Source organism: Megalops cyprinoides, chromosome 4, assembly GCF_013368585.1.
Source record: "Megalops cyprinoides isolate fMegCyp1 chromosome 4, fMegCyp1.pri, whole genome shotgun sequence".
Taxonomy (NCBI): Eukaryota; Metazoa; Chordata; class Actinopteri; order Elopiformes; family Megalopidae; genus Megalops; species Megalops cyprinoides.
In genome coordinates, this window is record NC_050586.1 from 25,102,639 (window position 1) to 25,123,626 (window position 20,988).

The 20,988-nt window shown below is 41.6% G+C and overlaps 2 protein-coding genes across 2 annotated transcripts; one reads left to right on the plus strand and one right to left on the minus strand.

Annotated features, from left to right (window-relative positions):
• Positions 1 to 2: 2 nt before the first annotated feature.
• On the plus strand, positions 3 to 2,382 carry gpx8 (glutathione peroxidase 8 (putative)). Its single transcript, XM_036527535.1, has 3 exons — positions 3 to 209; positions 558 to 819; positions 910 to 2,382. Exons 1-3 carry the CDS (start codon positions 3 to 5, stop codon positions 1,071 to 1,073), a joined length of 633 nt encoding a protein of 210 aa, XP_036383428.1. The 3' UTR covers positions 1,074 to 2,382.
• A 13,244-nt stretch (positions 2,383 to 15,626) lies between these two features.
• Positions 15,627 to 19,472, minus strand: LOC118776189 (multicilin). The gene is made up of 5 exons (XM_036526301.1): positions 19,445 to 19,472; positions 18,586 to 18,665; positions 16,654 to 16,803; positions 16,392 to 16,502; positions 15,627 to 16,052 (listed from the first exon to the last, which is right to left on the minus strand). Exons 1-5 carry the CDS (start codon positions 19,470 to 19,472, stop codon positions 15,627 to 15,629), a joined length of 795 nt encoding a protein of 264 aa, XP_036382194.1.
• Positions 19,473 to 20,988: the final 1,516 nt, after the last annotated feature.

Sequence of the window (20,988 nt, forward strand, 5' to 3'; positions counted from 1 at the left end):
AGATGGAGACGCTTCCAGGGTACCCTGTGAAGTCTCCTCTTCCAAAAACACGAATGTATGTGGTTTTCCTAAGTATAGCGATATGCATGGGTACTTTGTTTTTATTACAGACGAAAATACCTAAACACAGAAAAACAAAAGATTTTTATTCTTTCGATGTGCGGGATATGAGAGGAAGGGTCGTTTCTCTGGAGAAGTACCGAGGAAAAGTAAGTCTGAATATTTTCGGTTTTACGGATGGTATAATTATTTGGTTAATTGGGCCCTCGGCTGGCTCATTTTACTGAAATCTGGTAAGCTCGTATACTAAAATGTTATACAGCCTAATTTAATGAATTAATTCGTGGATGCACAGGTTTTCAGCATAACGGCTGGTAGGCTATCAGTCGTGGTATGAAGCAATAACTGTACATAATTAACCACTTTTACAGTGCTTTATAGTACTTGTTCATTTATTTATACTATTTGTTCAAACTTCTCAACAATTTTACGGTGATGAACCAAAGCTAGCGTTCTGATGAGGATTGATAGGGGGAGACTGCGCTCTTGTCCTGCAGGCGTCCCTGGTTGTAAACGTGGCGAGTCGATGCGAGCACACAGAACGGAACTACAGAGCGTTGCAGGAGCTGCATCGAGAGCTCGGTACATCGCACTTCAACGTACTGGCGTTCCCCTGTGGCCAGTACGGTGAAACCGAACCCGGCACCAACCGCGAGATTGAAACCTTTGCAAAATCAAACTTTGGCATCACGTTTCCTATCTTCAGCAAGATAAAAATAATGGGTTCCGAAGCCGATCCTGCCTTCAGATTTTTAACAGGTAGGCAACTGGGGTCTTACTGATCACGGGGTTTGTCTGTACTGTTATTTTTGACGTGCACTGAACTCCGTATGTCTGCCCTCTCAACAGATTCAGTAAAGAAGATCCCAAAGTGGAACTTCTGGAAGTTTCTCGTGAACCCGGAAGGGAAAGTGGTGAAGTTCTGGAAAGGAGAGGAGCCAATTGAGGCAATCCGGCAGGAGGCTACGGCGTTGGTGCGCGAAATTATTCTGAGGAAGAGGGCTGAGCTTTGAGGTCTCGCTCTCTCTCTCATTGGCTCACCCTTAACAGACACCGTCTGATTGGCTTTTTCCATGTTTATATGATGGTGCACTTTTCATTGTTTGAAGCCCCTGAAACCCGAAACCCAGAACCCAGAACCTTGGACTGTGCTGAGTAAACCTGTAGCTCCTGTCCGAGCTGATTATACCAGGACTCAGAAACATCTCTATATATGCCTTCACCTGGGCCTCTAACTCCTGTGGAATTCTATGGCTTGACTATTGTTCATTATGTAATATACAATACTGTATATATGGACAATATACAGATTTAAGACATTGGAGAGTTTTCAAATGGGGGATGGGAGATGCACTGACAATCAAGAATTGTGAACATGGCTATTAAATGTTAACCTTGGAGTATTTTAGTAATGCTGTAATCTGATTTTTTGTTTGCACAGACATTGTTAAATCTGGTCCTGGATGTTCGTCACTGCTGTCTTCAATGTGTTAAAAGTGACTGGTAATGAGAATTTTGTTACGTAAGTGGAACTGCATGTGCTTTCTGTGCAGTGTGGGGACTGTTTCCTCCCAGTGAAAGGCCTAAGGCCTGGCTCTGTGTGACAATTGCCCCAGTGACAAGGGGGTGATGTTAACTGCATGTTTCAGCACTATGAGGTTATTACATCACAATTACTTATTTGCTGAGCAAATGCCTGTATCCAAGGGTCTAACCATTTTGTCATGCTGCTGCCCAGTATGTATGTGGTAAGGAAATGCAGAAATTTTTCATTTTCATGCAAATTATTGCACATAATCTTTCATCTGAGACAAAAACCTAAGACTGTTCTTTAGACCATGAAGAGCTCTGAGGAAGTGACCCTGCTACCCCCTTCTGTCAGGCCAAGAGCATGACAGGTTCCATTGGGGAAGAGCCTTAGTCTTCAGCTTGGCAAAATAATTTCTCTTTGAATGCCATGCAGATATCAAAGGTCACAGCTCAAAATCTGCATAAAAGCCCACTTCTGGCACAGTTTTTTGGCAGACATTCCATTTGTTTAATTATAAAGTTGTGCACAAAAATATTTATGTGAAAATATCCACACATCATGGAAACAAGCTGTAGTGACTAAAACGTGTGGCTTGTACAGTAGAGAGCAGTGCCCCTGTGCAGTAGACTGTTCTGAAATAAAAGAAACACAGAGATAGGGCTGTGAAACTTTGCTGTATTTAGTTTGTTGTGAACACAACTTTAGCCACAAGGTACAACACAAAGTCCCAAAAGCTGGATAAATGATTGGCAAGTGGACTGGAACAGGCAGTCTGCCACAGGCAAGACTGGGAGGGTATACAGTATGTAGTCTATACAGTGTTTATACATCAGAATAAAGCTACTGTCACTTAGCGGTTTGTCTTTGTGTAATTGATTAATGTTACTGGGTTTAGATGAATGAATAAATTAATCTTACTGACTTTAGATGAGTTAATACATTAATCTTAGTGGGTTTAGAAGAATGCATACATTAATCTTACTGGATTTAGATATGTACTGATAAATCTCATTGTTTTGAGTGAGAGTACTGATTAATGTTCTGGTGTTGGAGTTCTGGACAGCTAGCTCACACTGCACCCTTTAAGGACCCCCCCGTACCTGCACCACGAACTGCTGACCCCAGCTGTGTCATCAGCTGACAATGAGCAGAAGCCCACAGTAGTTGAGCAAGCCAGCTCTGTTGCATCTGGGATTGTGGTTGGCAGGTTGCCAGACTTTATCAGCTCGCTGCTCTCAAGGACGCAATGAGTTGTCAGGTACCTACAAGTTGCTCGGATGACATCAGTGGAGTGGCAACTAACCTCCAATGATCCTCTGGAGGAGTGCAGTCAGCACTCGTGCAAGTACAGAGGCTGTCGTGGTGAGATGAGCTTAATGTACTCGTCAGCATGAAGATACTGTACTCTGACAAATACTCTGCCAAATGAGACAATTAGGGGAATGCCTTCCTTCCTTCATATGTCTCCTATGGAACTGGAATCCAGGAAAGGATGCAGTTTAGCACATTGGCATGCAGCACACCTATCTGAGAGATGGTACACTCCCATTCAAGAGATGGCACATACCTGCACACATCTGGGAACAGTCCACTGTCTGGTTAGTTGGTTTCGGGGTGGCAGGGTGAGGAGTTAGGTAGCAGCTGCAGCGTGAGCTGAGAGTTTCACTACCAGCTAACGTTACACTGCCAACTAACCAATCACAAGTGCTACCAACTAGCCAATCACAAACACTGCCTGCTGTCCAACTACAAAGCTGGCATATCAAACACACACACACACACACACAAGGCTGCGGGGTTTCTTCATGGTGAGTAGGACTGCAGCAGGTGGCAGAGTAGTAGCGACTGCTTAAGAGAGTGAGCAGCCAGCTAACAGTACACTGCCTTCCTGCCACAGACAGTAAATCCCATTCACACACACAACTGCCTTCCTGCCAGTCTCCCTCCCCTTTCTTTCACACACGCTACTTCTGCTGTTCAGTATAGGAAATTCAAATCTATATTCAGCTTTTGAAGATGCAAGTTAAAGGTATTTGTTTAAAGACCCAAGTTTTCAATCATTGCACACTCAAGCTACGCTTTCACTCCCTTACCTTTTTACTCCTGATCTTCAAGGGATAGTGCCTCTTTGACCAGATGAAATCTTTAGAAAGCGTGTTCATAATGTTTTCCTGCCGATTAAAGACCAAACGCGAGACAAACATAGTTAACATTTTTGATATACGGTAAACATTATAATGTCTAGATTTGCTGCTGTTTTCAGCGCATGACGACATATTCGTGTTAAATCAAGCCAAGTCAAATCAAGTCAATGCGCGTACCCACAGCGTAGCTTCCTCTGTTTTTACTTTAAAACGAGAGTACTTCTCTAACTTCCATTCCATTGTGAAGCTGCGGAAACTTCTACCCAAGGACGTAAATATGCAAGCTTTCAATTCACAGATCTATCTCTAGGTTCTCGCTCTCGCCTCCCTTTACCTACTGCTCCAGGAAGCGGGTCGATGCACCTATAAATAAGATGACGGGCGGAACACAGAGCGGGAATCCCACACAGTTCAACGCTATTGGTGGACAAAAGGGATTCCCTATGTTAATTGTGGACCTGTTGGGATGGCAACCACGCCAAACCGCCGCGTTACCTGTGGTCATCGTCTAACCTACACAGCATGGCCACGCGCCAAATACAAGGGTGTCGTGGCGGGTTTGAAAGCAACAAAATGTAACGGACTTTTCAACTGCAACAGGGTCTGCAGTCCATTTACAGCTATGTACGGATGTTATTAAATCCTGTCAGTTTAAATAGTGCCAACTGTTAAATTAAGAATGGATAAATTGATGGCAAAGTGCGGGCTGTAATTAGCTGGCTCATAATATAATTTGTTGAATTCAACAAAATTCATGGATTCAATTTGTTGAATTCAATAAAGTTTCATTAACATTTATTCATTTGGCAGACGCTTTTATCCAAAGCGACTTACATAGGTTACATAGCTTACAGTTCTTTACAATGTTATCCATTTTATACAGCTGGATATTTACTGAGGCAACTGTGGGTTCAGTACCTTGCCCAAGGGTACAGCAGCAGTGTCCCAGCAGGGATTGAACCGGCAACCTTTCGGTTACAAGTCCTGCTCCTTAATCACTATGCTACGCTGCCGCCCTTTTATTAATTCAATAAAAGAACATTAAATGTAGAGTATGAACAAGTAATAGAATGCATTTTGGGCAATGTTGTTTTTTTCAGTGCTGACATGTTAAAAAAGTTTTATTACAAGTCAAAGATGGATTGAAAGGTATTCTGGGCTCCAACCGCACAGACTCTGGGCCCGTAGTGACCACGCGTGCTATCATTTAGCTAGTGTTTTGTATAAACACTAATTTGTTATTATTGCTAATAATAGAAACTTTGACCAATTGATTTACAGTCTTAATGATCAATTAATTTTGCTTCATTTAATATTCACGTGATGTTGAAATGCACCCATTTTAACGAGTTAGGCTATCCAATAAAAATCGTACATGAATAGCACAATCATCGTATTTAATTTATTGAAATGTAAACAAAGTCACGTAAGGAAGATTTTAAAGCACACTTTCCAGTAGCCATGTAATTAGTTTCATTGAGACTGGGATTAATGGTGAGCAGCAATGTATTTGTAATCCCTAGGCCTATACTTCCTTTATAAGGTGACCAACCGCTAGATTTTGAGAGGGACGTGTGCCGCGAAACGGTTTAATTTTGCCACCTGCCATTTCCATATGTGCCGCGCGCGGAGCTCACGACCAGCCTAGCAACAGGTGCGCTCAATGGGCAACCAGCAGGTGCTAGCCTGCTGTTTAGAAAATGAATAATTACATCCATCTATTAAGGATTTGGATGCCAACAGGAAATCATGATTATCTCTATAATATCAGACTGTGTGTGTGCGCCCGCGCGTGCGTTTTCTGTCTGATGTATTTTGATATTATTTTGTTGTTGTGCGGTCACTGTCTGTTTTCTATTTCTGCGTTGTTACGGGATTAACGCTCCTGTCAATTTTCCTGTGTTTATGGTTTGTTACTGAGGTTACCGGTGTGTCGGGCAGTGGCGTTGGAGGCGCAGACCTACGGAAGCGCCTTTCCCTCAGTCTTGGCGCTGCCTGTTTCAACGGTCAAACCTGTCATTAACACGCCATCGACGACAGTGGAACAAAGAGCTGCCTGTGATTCTCACTGACAGGTTGTCCAATTGACAGAGAAAACTGATTTGTTTGCAAAGTATAGGGGGTTAATGCACGCGCTGGTGATGATGATAGCTGATCACTCGCGCACCCTTTTTTCATTGAGAAGCGATTTACTGGAAACGTATATGTTTATGGCTTAATTTTCCTTTACTGCAGGAAAGAGCTAAGGCTTGATAACTAGGTTAGTATGTCTGTATATATATGTATGGATAACAGCACGGTGTTCTTATGGGCTTTGATGTCCCGCAGCAACAAATCTAACAACGTGTTGTATGGCACCCTTCTGCTCCTCAGTATAACAAAAGGCAATCGTGGACGAACTACGATGAAAAGAGAAAACTTAGATGGATGTTAGCAAAATGTTCCCGCAATTTTTGTAAACCCATATTACCAAGAGTTTTTAGTCCCGACATATATTCCCGAAACTTCCACATGTTTTTTTAAGAAATCTTCTGCACGGAAGGCAGCGAATGCCAGAGTTACTTTAAGAATATAGGATGATTATATAAAATATAAAACGCTATAATTGCTTATAAATACAGTAGGCATAAATAAGGGTGATATATATTTTCAGCTTTAAATAATAACTGGGTAACAAAAACATAATAATGAGAGGACAAAAGGGCGACAGATGATAGCTATAACAAAAAAGAACGATAATACAAAGCTAAATAACAATGTTACAAAATAAGGGATACATACTCTGTTAAAATCCTATTGTAAATGAATTTACGACATCACATTAATTTGGGGAACTAGTTTCGGCAGAGAGAAGACAGAGGAGCAGATCAAGAGTATATACAGTTACTCTGTAATGCCTAATTTTTTGGATAAATAAAGCAATAGCTTTGATAGCTTTGACACTAGAGGGTCGAGTGTGCCGATCCGTTTAAGCGTTTTTTCAGGATGGATCCACATGGCGGCAGCAGAGAACAGTAAACGGATTTCAGCGGGCAGGTAACTGTCTCCTGCTTGGATAAGTGGACTAAACTGCTGTCATTCTGAGATACACACGTCCTTAAATGGCTCAGTGAAACCAGGCCTTTAACCACTTGTGTGCCGAAGCTGGTATCTGTGTTTAGGAGATAACTGTGTATCACCATTATGCTCTTTCACATTCCAGCCCTCAGAACCATTGAGATAAGACAAACAGTGAGATAAGACCTCTGCATCTCCAGGCAGCACCTTTGCTCTGATGCACAGGTGGAGTGAAACACCAGCGACACACCAGCTCTGATGCTGTCACAGGTGGCGCGACACATCGGCTCAAACCAGAGCAAGTGCAGCCAGAGACAACCATTATTTCACCTTGTTTGTCTGGAGAAGCTGAACCCATGACCATCTGGTGAAATGAGAATTGAACCCCTACTTGCTGTCATACACCCATATTCCTGTAAGTGATGTCATATTCCAAGCCCATTCAGGGTTTATACTAATCAGTAGTGACTAATAACTGTTTCCAATTCAGCTACAGTGATACTGACATAGAGCGGCCTAAAAGAAAAAATGTTCAGGCTAAAAGAAAAATGCTCCAAAACATCTGTAAAATATATAATTTAACTAACTCAAAACATAAATACCTATACACATTTGAATGTCAAACACTGGCCAAACATTTAGCTGTCACCATAGATAAACTGAGTGGTTAGGGCAATAGAGACAGTTACTGCAGGGAGGTGTCTACAATGAATTGTCGATAAGGCTGTGATAAAACTAGAGGCCACAGCACAGGAGAAATGTCCCTTACAGGGCTACTACACCCCACCCCAACAGAATATTCAATGCAAACAGGGAATGGGCCCACAGTTACACAAGGCATTGGGAAAGGCAGGACAGTTCCTGGAAAAGGGATTCATTCCATAGGTCTGTATTTAAAAACCAGGCTCACATGTTTTTTTGGTGTATTTCAAGTGAAATTATATTTTTTTCAACCCTGCCAACGCATGTCCCAATGCTTTACATTAGCATTGTGTACTACGTTATACCATTGTGTCAGAGTGGTTCATCTGTTCACATACTGTAGCAGACCAAAATGTTTATGTTCAATACTAAGAAAACCCTGGTACAGGTTTTCATGAGGGAACTTTGTTTAATTTACCAAGAAATAAAATCCATGACCATAATTTTTCATTTCATAAAGGAAGAGTACACAAAATGAGAGGTCTAGTTAAGGCCTTTCTGAACAGCAGGCTAACACAAGCACACAGTGAGTTGTGTACTCTAAACTACTTCCACATAAACAATCAGCAAATATGTTCATCACTGTGAATTCTTTACACAACAATCCCATGAACATCAATAAAATAGTAATAAAATATAAATTAATTTTGCTTGATGCATTTTGAATAGCTTTTGAGTGACAGTTGTGATTGATTTTCAGGATGGCTGTGTTGGCAGTATGGGTGTGCCTGTTTGCAAGTGAGTTCTGAGTTCAGCTTTGCAGATACAATTGCTGTGAATTATGTCAGAGCTGTATACATGGTCAAACATACAATGATAAGTTCTTTTATTTACACAGTGAAAAAAAAGTCCATGAATCAAAACAGATGTGTGTTTGCTCTTTCCTGCAGCAATGCGGCTGTCTTTGCCAGCCTCAGCTGGACTCCATCTCCTCTGAATAACATGTCTCCATGGCTGTGATGACCCGCTCTATTGAACATGGTGACAGAAACTTGACATGGTGAGCAGAAACCATGAGTATTCACATCTGTCTGTGTGTCCCTGTGCAGGAACATTGATTGACAGCCCATCAGCAAAGAGCTGTAAACGCAGCAGCAGCCCACTTCCACAGCCAGGTCCAGCACCTCAACATTCCACTGCTTTTGGAAAATTGCTTACATTTCAACATTGTTGTTCTGTTATCCCTACTCACATCAAAGCCAGTATAAACCTCCACAGATGTTAGAGGGTGACTATGACACAATAAGTTCCAGATCAGTGTGATTGAAGGCGTTGGACCTGCCTCAGTTTTTTTGTTGTCAGATTCAGTCACACTACGTGAACTACATGCTCTTTATACAGGCGTAATGGCAATGTTCTCAGTCCTGATGAAGATTTTTACACTTCAACACCTTGCCTGTGTTATCTGCCTGTGTAGTTAAAATCACTTGGAAGCACTAAATTAACAATGAAGTATTTCTAGTTAGAGAATGACTATGATTCTACAGTCCTGTTTGGAGCAGATTCCTTATTGTACCCATAGAACATACAGAATTGCCGTTAGTTACACATAAGATGCAGTTTATACTGGCCACATCACTGCAGAGGACTGGCCACCTCCGTGCTGCCTACTGCTTTTATTGGGGCTGAACTGGTAACTTAAACCTACCCAGAATCCATTTCACATGAAATCATCCTAAAATATATTTCACCTATTTCACCTTCCTGGAATCCCTTTTAACTTAGACCAACCGAGAATTGAGTTGACCTGAGACTTCTCTAATCCCTAAACTGTGGCTGTGTACAGTGGACGCCAATTCCCCCAAATGAGAACATATTCCATAATTTCTCAGAGGCATAGCAGTAAGTAGCTATCTTTGTTGGAGGACAAAAGGAAACCTTTTTTTTTAAATGAAAATATACTGTTCTTTTAAGTAGTTTCATTTTAATAAAAACTATATTAAATGGTTCTTCTTCAGGGACTCCTAAGTGGTTCAGCTGGTGAAAGAGCTGGTGAAAGTCCTACAGCCTAGGCTTGATCGTGGTCGTGTCATCAGCAGCAGAACAAACTGGCTTTACTCCACTGGGGATATAGGGTTGGCCGGGGGTTTGGCCTGTAGGTTGGACGAGGGTTTGTCTCAATACTCATGACCACCACTGGCCAGCTGGGAACCCACAGTCTGTCTGTATATAGCTGTGTGACATGTCTTCCTCCAACTCATGTCTGCGTGAGCTTGGCATGGGAGCTGCGGTGTATAAGTAAATGATGTTTGGCATCATTCATTTCAGAGGAGGGAATGAGAAAAAATTTTAAAATGTTTTTTTTTTTCTGCTCCTCGGTTTGAGTGAATGTATTAGCATGTCATAGACTCAGCTTTGCATTTAATACATACTCAGTTTGACACCTGCATTTACACGTCCTAAGGAGTTGAACATATTACTGGTCAAAACTCACAAAGCAAATATCATAAGACATAAGTATAAAGCAGCTCAAACAGTGATTTCTAATGTGGAAAAATGAGACTGACCTCTATGCTGGTGAACAGGTTTTTTTTTTTGTGTGTTTTTGCGATACTTTTCCTCAACTCTGGAAATTTTCCATAGGTGCCCACAAGCTCACAGAATGAAAGGCAGGGTCAGAGGTTATGAGGTCAGAGTTCATAAGGCCATGTGTAATATATCATCTCACATACAACTTGTAATTTGGTTCCTAGCTGACAAAGAACTTTCTTTAATATAGTTCTTGACTTTGTAGTAACATTGTCAGAACTGTATTTTTACAAAGTTGATATAGTAGGGCATTGAAAGTGTAACATGCACTTACAGTCACGATACCTTGAGGCTGGGAACATGCAAACATACAGATGCGACAGACAGAAGTCACATTATATGACAACGATGATGATGGTGATGATGATGGTCAAAACTGATAATAATGGAGAGGGATATGGTGGTGATGAGATTAGCAGTGGTAAAGGCAGACATTGGTGATCACCATGGTTAAGATGATGATGATGATTATGGTGATGGTGATGGTGATTATGATTCTGATGGTAATGACACCATGCTCAGGTAGTGAGCTGTTGTGGGTTTAGGTGCATATGGTGACCCCTGGAAAACTGTCCATTCCAGGGACTGCTCAAAGTGTCTTATCTCCTGTGGTCTAAAGAAGGTGTATTATTTGTAGTCATGTTCGTCATGTTGGTATGTAGAGCTGGTACAGAATCAAAGCACTTATCAGATACTCTTTTCAGTGCCAGTAGTGTGAAGGAGATTACGTCCGTTCCTCTGCTGGAAATAGCCCTCTCTGATTCACCCCACCCACACCTTTGCTGTTTTATTTTTCACCCTGCGGTTAGCTGATATTTGGATAATCAGACCTTCCAGATTTGCTGGCAGGTCTGTGCGTACACATTAACTACTCACACCCTTCACTCTTACTCCTGTAATGCAGAGTAACCACCTGCCACACTCCATACACACGCGCTGCCAGCGCGCACAGGACTCAGTCCACACTCTGATTTAGGAATGATTCACCTCTCACACCAAAGATCCTGTCACGCCATCAGTGTGAGCTATGGCCAGCTCAACTCCAGACTCAAGAAAAAATATTCTGATAGATAATGCTTTATTGACATCATATTTACCTGCATAACTTCCTGCTTGTATCCCTTATGTAGACAGTCTTCTGTTTAATTTATGCCTGTTGTTCTGGGTAATGTACTCATTTACATTTGTGATCAGCCGTTTCAACAATGAACATCTTAAGTTTTCAAAGTACCTTTGTCTGACACTGCTATGTGGTCATATTCTGTTAAAACAGCACTGCCTTGGAGGTCATTTAAATATAGTGCACTCTTCAAGGGTGCGATATCAAATCTCAACACGTAACACCACTGAATTCAGCATCGTCAAAACCATCAGAACCCCGAACACCACCAGCACCTTCACCCCCGCACCCACCAGCAGTAGCCATTCCAGGGAGAGTCATGCCTTAGGGTGCTGCTGCTGGCCTGCCGTTTTGTGGAATTCACACGATTATAAAACCCTATCAAAGGGATTAGCAGTGGTATCATTCACGCCTTATCTACTCTCCCACCTAAAACCTGCACAAACACATTCCCTCCTCCCGAGAGTACTGTAATGTGAGCCAATACACCCTGACGTCTAGTGATTCTAATGTCATGTTTTCAATGCGTGAAAGCAAACAGGCTGTGGTGCAGGGAGTTTGAACAGGTGTCGGGGAGAAGTCCTGCTGGAGTTTATGCTCACCTCCTGAGGTGTTGACCTCAAACAAACTCTTGGAGGAGAAATGGTCTACAAGCACACAGAGCTGAGGTTTTTGAGTCAATGTTTGAGCACTGCGCTGTCAAGCACTAGGTGAGACACTCTCCTGGCCCAGCATCATGTGGTCTCTCACCCGTACTTGACATGAGCTCCCAACCTGTTCTCACTCTCACATTTGTGAATGAATGGGACAGCACTCTCAGCAGGACAACACCAGTCCTATCCAAGCTGAGATGTCAAAAATGGTCTCGGGTAAACTTAATAACTAATAACTAAAATTATTTATGAAAAACAACTGAAACAGCCCGAATCATAACATTACTGGTCACACTTTCACTGAGGTCAAATATTCACATAATGCTAGAGATCACACACAGCAATGTTGTCTGCAGGATTGCCTGTGTTCTTTAAGAGGCCAATGAGGGAGAAAGGATTTTGATAAACATCAAAGACCCAATTTTGCTAGCTTCTCTATGACATACTGTGCTGGAATTCAAGGGAAAAGACAGACTCAAAACATAAATCCTAATAGACACAGACAAAACAAGCACCACAGATGAAAGATAAGGTCTTATAACAGTGGACTTGCTAAGTTTTTGTAACTTCTTTGTCAGATTATCAAATGAAATCATCAAAATGAAAACCATGCAGGTAGGAACTCAGTAATTCATTTATAATGATATTTTGCCAAATATATAGCTCCAGCAATAGATAGAATGATGGTAAAGCACACATACCATAACTAATGCTGTAGTCATTGGAACTTGGGCCCATATTCCTCCATATAGTGACTGTATCAGTATGGGTGTAGATTTCAATAAACTAATCATATCTAAATATAAGATTATATTAGACAACAACTGAAAATATTGAAATATGTCAGTATAGTGCTATGAATTTTATGTGGAGGTTGTAACACAACAACAAAATATGTGATTTTAGGAAGGATTGCCTTTCAGCCGTTTGCAATCTGCAATCTCAGTCAGCAAGGTGCTCATCTCGAGGTCAGCCCTTTGGCATGGATGTAAAACTGGTCTTGTCATGGCCTTGCTGTCAATCGTTATAACCGGCTCCCCTTGCTTGAAATGAAATGATAAATCCAAAAGTGGCACGGAGGCAGACTTCCCAATCCAAAGCAGCCATGGTGAATTTACTGACTCACCGACTCATGGGATCTCCTCAATGGCCAGATCTGCCCTCTGGGCTCCACAGCCACCTGAGTCACAGCAGTGGGTTGAAATTAAGCTTAATATTAGTTTATTTAAAAACGTTGGCATAGATGTAATAGTACCACTCAGCTTCAGGAAACTAATGAGGAATAGGCTATGAGTCCAGGCGAACACAAACAGCTGTACAAAATCACCTAGTGCTTATGGTCGTTCTGGGCCCCACACAATCACTATCTATCAGCATCCTGGCAAAAACAAACAGCGCAATCAAAACGACTTAAAATCCTTCTAAGCCTAACTCAAATATCATCTATCTCAGAAAGAAAAGACTACTTTACATGTTCCAAATCAAACAAAAATCAACTGCACCAGAACAGCAAAGTTGTTTGTTGTCAAAGATTTTGTGTAATCCTCTTCCGGTCAGCGATTCACCTGTTTTAGGCTTGCCTGGGAAGGCTGCCTGTAGCTGCATGATGACATCAGCAGAGAGAGCCGAATCAAAGAGACAAAGCACAAAAAAGTGTGCACATGTATGATATGTTATAACCCCATTCATAGACATTGACCACAATTCCACTGCAGCAGAACAAACTGGCTTACTTCCACCAGGGGTATGGATGCGTAGGCTGGCCACCGTCTCGCTGCCCTCTGGTACCCTGTGACTAATCAGGAACCTGAAAGTTGATTTCAACGAAGTAGCACCTATCCTCCAACAATCCTCTGCAGGACTGCATTCATCAAACGTCAGCACTCATGAATGGATGCAGAGGTTGTCATGGCGACATGATGCTAATGCAGCGCGGTTGATTCTAAGTAGGGTGCATAGCAGGGAAAAAGCATTAAAATGCTTTACAATATGTCCATACATAAAACTGCCATGTACTGGAGAATCTTTGGATGTTTTACCCCATTGATAGAATAAGCCCGTAAGATGATGTGCACAGCAGTTTGTGATGCATGAAGAATCTCAGAAAACAGATTATGACAGTGTATTTGAAACAAACAGACTTTTCTTTTGATATCACAGGCAAGTTTGTTTCTGATTTGACAATCTTGTTGGTTTTCAGTCAGTTAATGTAAGGTGTCATGTTTTAACAGAAGGAGTGTTTTGTTGCATGAGCTGGTAGAATATTACGTACTGTGCCCAGAATAGTACATTTTCACGGAGTAGAAATGGTTTACTATGTTTAAACAAGGAGGTTTGTAGAGCTATAACCAATAACCTATGATCTGGAATCTTATCTATAAACTAGTGATGAGTCTACCTATTTAACGGACCGCCGAGATATCCAATCAGTTCTGGCCCCTCCACCTTGACTGGTGTGAGGTTACAGTGCAGAATAAGGGCTCTTACATGGTGGTGGTGCTGGAGGTGAAGTTATTAATGTATGAAACTCTTTAAAATACAATATAAAAATAATAAAGTTGTTATTATTGTTGTGTTATTGGTAGTGGTCATAGTGGCAGATGCAGTGGTAATGTTTCACACAATATAAAATGGAATCAGAATAGAAATTCTAAAGGGAGTACAATTTCTCTCAAGGGTGTGCCCCAACAGGAATTTATTGAGACGGCATTCTGAATGTCAGTTCAGTTAGTGAGAAGTTGAAGATCACAGAGTTTGTACTGACGGCAGGTGCAGGCACGCAGAAGACTGGCACACACTGGGAGTGATGCAGCATTAGACTGGCACGGACTGCAGGTGGGTACAGCTGAACTCAAACTGACATCCATGTAAGCAGGAAGTGCTTTTCAGGGCAAAGGTCAAGTTAATCAGAGAGATAGCACATGGCTTTATTTACTCTGCTCTTCAAACAGGAAAGTCAAACAACAGGGAGAACACCCACTGATCTGATCAGAACAGCCACAGCATTTACTCTCTCTCTCATCTCAGTGCTTATTCCATTTAGAAATCTGATTGTCAATTTGATAAAAAAAAAAAAAACAAGTGAATATTAAAGTAAGTTAATGGACATGAAAGACAATTGGCGTAATATTACAGTAGAAACATAAATCCAGTGGTCACTGATGTGTCAGGTAAAGACAGTACTGTCACTCCAATAAAATGCACCACATTTATTTTAGTAAAATACATTTATTTCAGTAGAATATAATACATTTTCTTTTTCAGATTCAATCTGAAAATTTCAGAACTAAACATGCAGACTTACATAAATGAGGGAAATTAAATTATAAATACTTGAAACAATCATAATTACAATAAAAGAACACTCAGTTCATTTTAACTGATCAAACTGAACCAGGAGCCTACCAGCTTGTTTCTTCTGTATCAAGGCTGCATAACCTGAGCAGGTCTCAACGGGCCAGTTTTATGTGTGGCAGGACACTTCAGTACACTGCCATCTGTATTGTGGCTGTGGACAGAGCAGGGACAGTGTAGTGATGTAGTGAGTAAGGAGAATGTAGTGACAGCATAGTGTCAGAATAAGGAGAGTGTCAAGATAGTGTAATGGCCATACAGAGTTACTGTAGTGACAGAGTATGAAGAGTGTAGCGATAGTGTAATGGACATGTAGGGACAGTGTAGTGGTAGTGTAGTGGCAGAGTAATGAGAGTGTCGTGATATTGTAGTGACAGAGTATAGAGAGTGTAGCGATAGTGTAATGGACATGTAAGGACAGTGTAGTGGTAGTGTAGTGGCAGAGTAAGGACAGTGTAGTTAGCTGAGATTCTGCTTTAGCTGGGGACCCAGCGGAATCGGTATCCTCCCTGCGGCACCCTGGAGGTGAAGGCGTGTCCTTGGGGAAAGGCCAGGGTTCGGATGGTGCAGTGGTCTCTGACAGACGTCCTGAAGGTCTGGCTCTCATCCTCATCCTCCAGCCCCTTCAGGAGCGCTGTGCCGCAGGGCCTGGATGTGTGCAGCCCCTCGAACGCGCCATGCATCTTAATGGCGTGGCTCTCGTGTCCGGGGTCCTGCTGCAGCCTGGAGTCTCTCTGCAGCACGGCATTGCAGCGCTCTGAAACGTCTCTCAGGATGTGGCTCACGTCCTCGCAGGCCGGGGTGCGCTCGAACAGGTCCTCCAGCCTCCTCCTTTTCATCGGACTCTTCAGCGATGGTGACCCCGCAGGGGGAGGGAGGGGTTCACCAGGGCCGATCAGCCTCTACAGAGACAAGAGCACACTTACATACGCTGCACACACAAAAAAAAAACACCCACCTTAAGTAATAGCACCACCTAGCTGTTGTTGCCATTACACCATTAAATTCTTCCCCACAGTGCAAATGCTGCACTTTAGGTCACAGAATCAGCAAACTCTTCAAGCAGAGAAAAGAAAACCACACTGATTATGCAGTCATTTGTGTATCATGAGATACCTTCTCCCTCTGACTCACACGATACAATCATTTCATATCCATTTATCAAAATTAACTACTATATGAGCTAATATTGGAAATCAGCATTTACAAACAGGGGTACACTGAAATCTTATTATACATACATTGAGTACAGACGCTAAATGCTTGGCTTTGCTGGCAAGTTCCTTCAGGTGGAGATTTCGCTCTCGCAGTGATGCTATCTCTTCCTGTCTTTGGTTTAAGGTGAGCTGAAGCTGTAAGAAACAAGGGGAATCATCTATTAAAAAATGGCATGCAGTACTGTTCATCGTTCTCTACACAGCTGTCCTGATCCACAGTGCAGCCAAATGGTTGGTGGAGTTTGTCATTTCATTCACAGAAGGTTTGTTCAGAGGTGGAACCCACCTGGCTGTTGGTGTCCAGTGCCTCTCCTAAAGCTTGTTTATGTTGTTCAGCCACACCCCTCCAGAGGACCTCCTCTTGTGGGGGGGACTGTGGTAGGGATAGGGGGCAGGCTGGGGAGGTGTAGCACAGACTGTCCTGTTGATGGGGGGCCTGCAGAGCATGGATGGGGGACAAGGAGCATGCTGGGAAATCGGGCAGTCCACAGTCAGACAGTAGCAGACTGCCACTGGGTGCAACGCCAGGCTCCAACAGAGCAGAGGATTCTGGGAAACAGAAAAGAACAGAGATCACTGATAATATCCTCTTCCATAAGCTTTTCAAATACCCATCCTAGACAAATATTCAACTCAGTATGGTAATGCATTACATATGTATTATCCCTGCATGTAAATATGGGCATGCTGTTTCCTGACACTCAGGATGACTTGCTATAGAAATAAAGCTGTTCCAGAAAATATAAGTATTGTTAATATTATTTGTAGTGGGAGTAATAGTATTAATGAACGAAATCATTATTATCACTATTGTTAGTAGCAGCAGTTGTGGTTGTATTATTATTATTATATATTAATACATAATATACTGTTATAATATGTGTGTGTGTCTGTGTGTGTATATTGTTGCTGTTGCTATGTCTCAAATAAATTTGAACTACAGACGGATTACTTGTTTTTGACAACTACAGTATAATTTTTCAAAAATCCAATCAAATATCTTAAATGAAAAAGTCCATGGATTCATATACTTTGATTTCGTCTCGTCGTGATTGTTTGTATAAAATCAATAAACGTTAAGCAAAACTATAATAAAAAATTATTTAAATTATAAACATATCTCACCTGGAATTAAGTGAACAGCCGAATCCGCGAAGTCCTGGAAATCAAACTCTGTTCCGTGTACCTGTTCACAAGACAGAAACGCATATGTATGTTTTCCCCCCAACTTTACACACACATTCTTATTGAATACGTAAGGCTTTTCAGTCAATAACCTCTCCTTGTTAGACACATGAATGCGCAAGTACAATATACAATTATTGATTCAGCTAATTACAATAACTCAATCAAGGTTACAGTTACTAATATTTTACCGTTAAAATTGTTGACGGTTACCTGAAAATCGCTCCAATGTGGAAACTGTGTGTAATTGCAAGTCTTTACAGCCATGCTGGTTCCGTATTAAATCCAAAATAATATTGAGCGTGGGTTGTACTTTGTTATTCGTTTCGCATGTGACAATGAACCTTAGCAGACGGCCCGAGCATTTTAGCAGCAGCGTGAGGGGGAAGTCGAGCTGATGCGGGATCTAGCTGAGTCCCTGCCATCCCATAGGTCGACGGCACGAGCCAACCACAAGCCTCGTGCGGCACATTCCTGCACACCGTGCAGCCAAAACGATCAAACATTAACCCAACGGCTCTGACGAGTATTTCCAATCAGTTTTACCTAGACTGCTCTGAAACCAGCAGTTTACCTGCCAAACCAACAACAGTCGATACGAGCAGGTATTCGTGAGAGTATAAAATAACTTAATAACCTGACGACATAGTCAGATGAACAACGGCGTTGCCACATCCTTGCTCCACACCAGCTCACCATTCAAGCAATAAACTAGTTGTTACTATAACAATAATTAGACACGTGGTCAAATCTAAATTGAGTGTTTGCTCAGCAATGATCACAACTCAACCGCGTGTTTTTCCGTTATAGATGGCTACGTCACTGATGAGAAAGGGGGGAAACGTGGAAAAAAAATGTGCGCATTGTGAATGAATAAATCCGCTTGGTGCATATCTCATGGGACAGAGGTCCGCCGTAAGAGAACATCTTCTGCTGTGTTGCATGCTGATGCGAGCGCATACCGCTGAACACCAGCGCTACACTTGTTGGCGTGTCTGTGTTTGCTAATGATACCCGCGTGCGAAGGCTCTACCTGCTGGTCACCGGAGTCACTCTCGCGCCTCAGGACGGAAGTGCAGTCTTCCAGATCTTGCCACGCAATTGTTGAAAACGCTATAAATCACAAGACAGAATCCTCTAATCATCAACTGAGGCATACAAAAATATCGTATATACCTACAGTTTAATTATGTTAATTTAAGATTGCATAGGCAAACAAGAGCGGTAAACAACACCATGCGCATTGTACGTTTAGCAAGTGGTATATTATGCACTCCAATGGGTTGCCTACCTTCGTCAGCGATACTATTGGTCTCATCAGTATAAATGGAGAATGGAACATTGTTCTTTGTGTTCTTTAAAAGTTCCTAAGAGATTATAATGTCAGTTTAGATTATCATGTACAATCCACAAAATATGCGTTTGTATTGAACATCATATTATCTTTACCTTTTTATCACCGCATTTGACAGGTTTCTTATCTTGAATCCGTGAGTGACAGTTTCTAGTCCTATTGGGGCAAATTCTCCCAAACACCTTTCTGTCTTCATGCATGTTTGATGCCTGTTTGGACTATCCCTCACCAATCTGTACAGTTATCCCTAAAATCACGTTTTACAAGTAAAAGACGCTATATATTGGGTTATGTTGGAGAACGGGTCGTGTTTTTCATCATCCAATCAAAGCCGTTTTAAAAAAGTGTCTCTAGGGTAGAGTAGCGTCCCTGGAGATGCTGCAGGCACTTTAAGCCTGAGAAATCTGGGCGCCAGAGGTGGCGCCTTACAGCGGGCAGTCTGTGCCAACCACAGGCGCTAAAATCCGAATCGTATTCGCGGTCCGCTCGGGACCACTGGACACCGCTGGGCTGCGTTGTCTACTTCAGTCCCGCAAACACACTTTTTGCGCCGATGCAGCCTTCATGGCGCCAGTTCAACGGCTACACCATAGATCGTGTTGAAATTATTGATAGACGAACGGTGATCATAAGTGAAAAACGTATTTTTCATTGGTTGTCTGCGTAGAGTGGAGTTAGCCTACAGCAAACACGCTTTTAGTATTTGGTCTTTTGACTTTTATTAGGTAGTCAGTGTGAAGGAGAATCTTCACCTTCCCCCAGACCTGTTTGTTTTAACTACTAATTGGTTAATTGTTTAATCTGCATTCCTGAAAATACTACATAATAAATAATGCTTTTTTTGTTATTGGCTTGTAAATCTGCCAAGAACGCATTAGATCTTTATTAAGATAAGAATGGATGTATGTCATTGGGCTACACAAGATCTGCAGATTTCTGTGAACTGATGAAGTTTCCTAGTTTTCCAGTATATCTATCCATTTATATCTTTCTTCACATGTAAAGTGTTTGTGTCCTGTTGGTTTCTGAAGAGATGAAACAGATGTGAAGCAGGAAACAATTAAATTATGTTCATAATTATAAATAACTGCATTTGTCTGAGATTCTCCCTGCAGTGAGCCGACAAACCGCCTACAAATCTCACTTTATTACATTACATACATTGTAATTATTACATCCTGGTTGGACATGCACATTTTAATTGTAAGTAAACTTGTTGGTAAAGTTATTTATGCCGCCAATATTAATCACAATGCAAATTTATCCTCCTACAAATGACATAACATTATATGGCATAATGGAATATGGCACATGGCAACCACCAATATTCCTTCCTAAAATAAACTAAATATTGAGATAATGATGTAAGTATGGGAAAATTCTGATGTAGTGGGCCAAGGAGAGTAGAGTGACTCCAGAATTGTTATATTTTTGATGTCAGTGAGTGAATTACACTTCAGGTTTAATCTACTCATTTTTTTACAAACCCAAAAGAAACACTGGGTAACAGGGTACTGATAAGTTCAGCTCTAACAGCAAGGAGTGCAACTCATTGAATTTGGATGCAACACATGTGAATTGGTTCTTCTATAATCTGGATGCAATATTCATTCACCAGTTCTGTAAACATTTTCAAATCACCCACACGTGCATCAATTTTCACAATACTGTCTGTTGATCATCCATACCTACCCCTCGAGCTTTTATGGCACTGAATCCAGATAATTCTGTGTGACTATAGAATAGAACAAAAGCCCCAAAAGAAACATGCTGTGTTCACTTTCCCTCCACACTCCACACTAAAGCATTGGCTTTAAGGCAGAAAATGCAATTAAATGGCAAACATACAAATCAACAAGATTTGTAATAATTTGAGGTTATTGTTTTTCCTCTAGTTTGGCTCTAAACAGCTAAGAGTTGGTGGACAGTTGTGTGGATGTGTAGTAAAGAGAAAGAAGTGAGTTTGAAGATTTATCACATTTATTCATCATGAATTACCAAAAGCACATTGACTGGTATTTTATGACCTGTATAAGTGTGAATGTTTTCCTCTCTTCTGGGATAAGGATCCTGATCATTTAC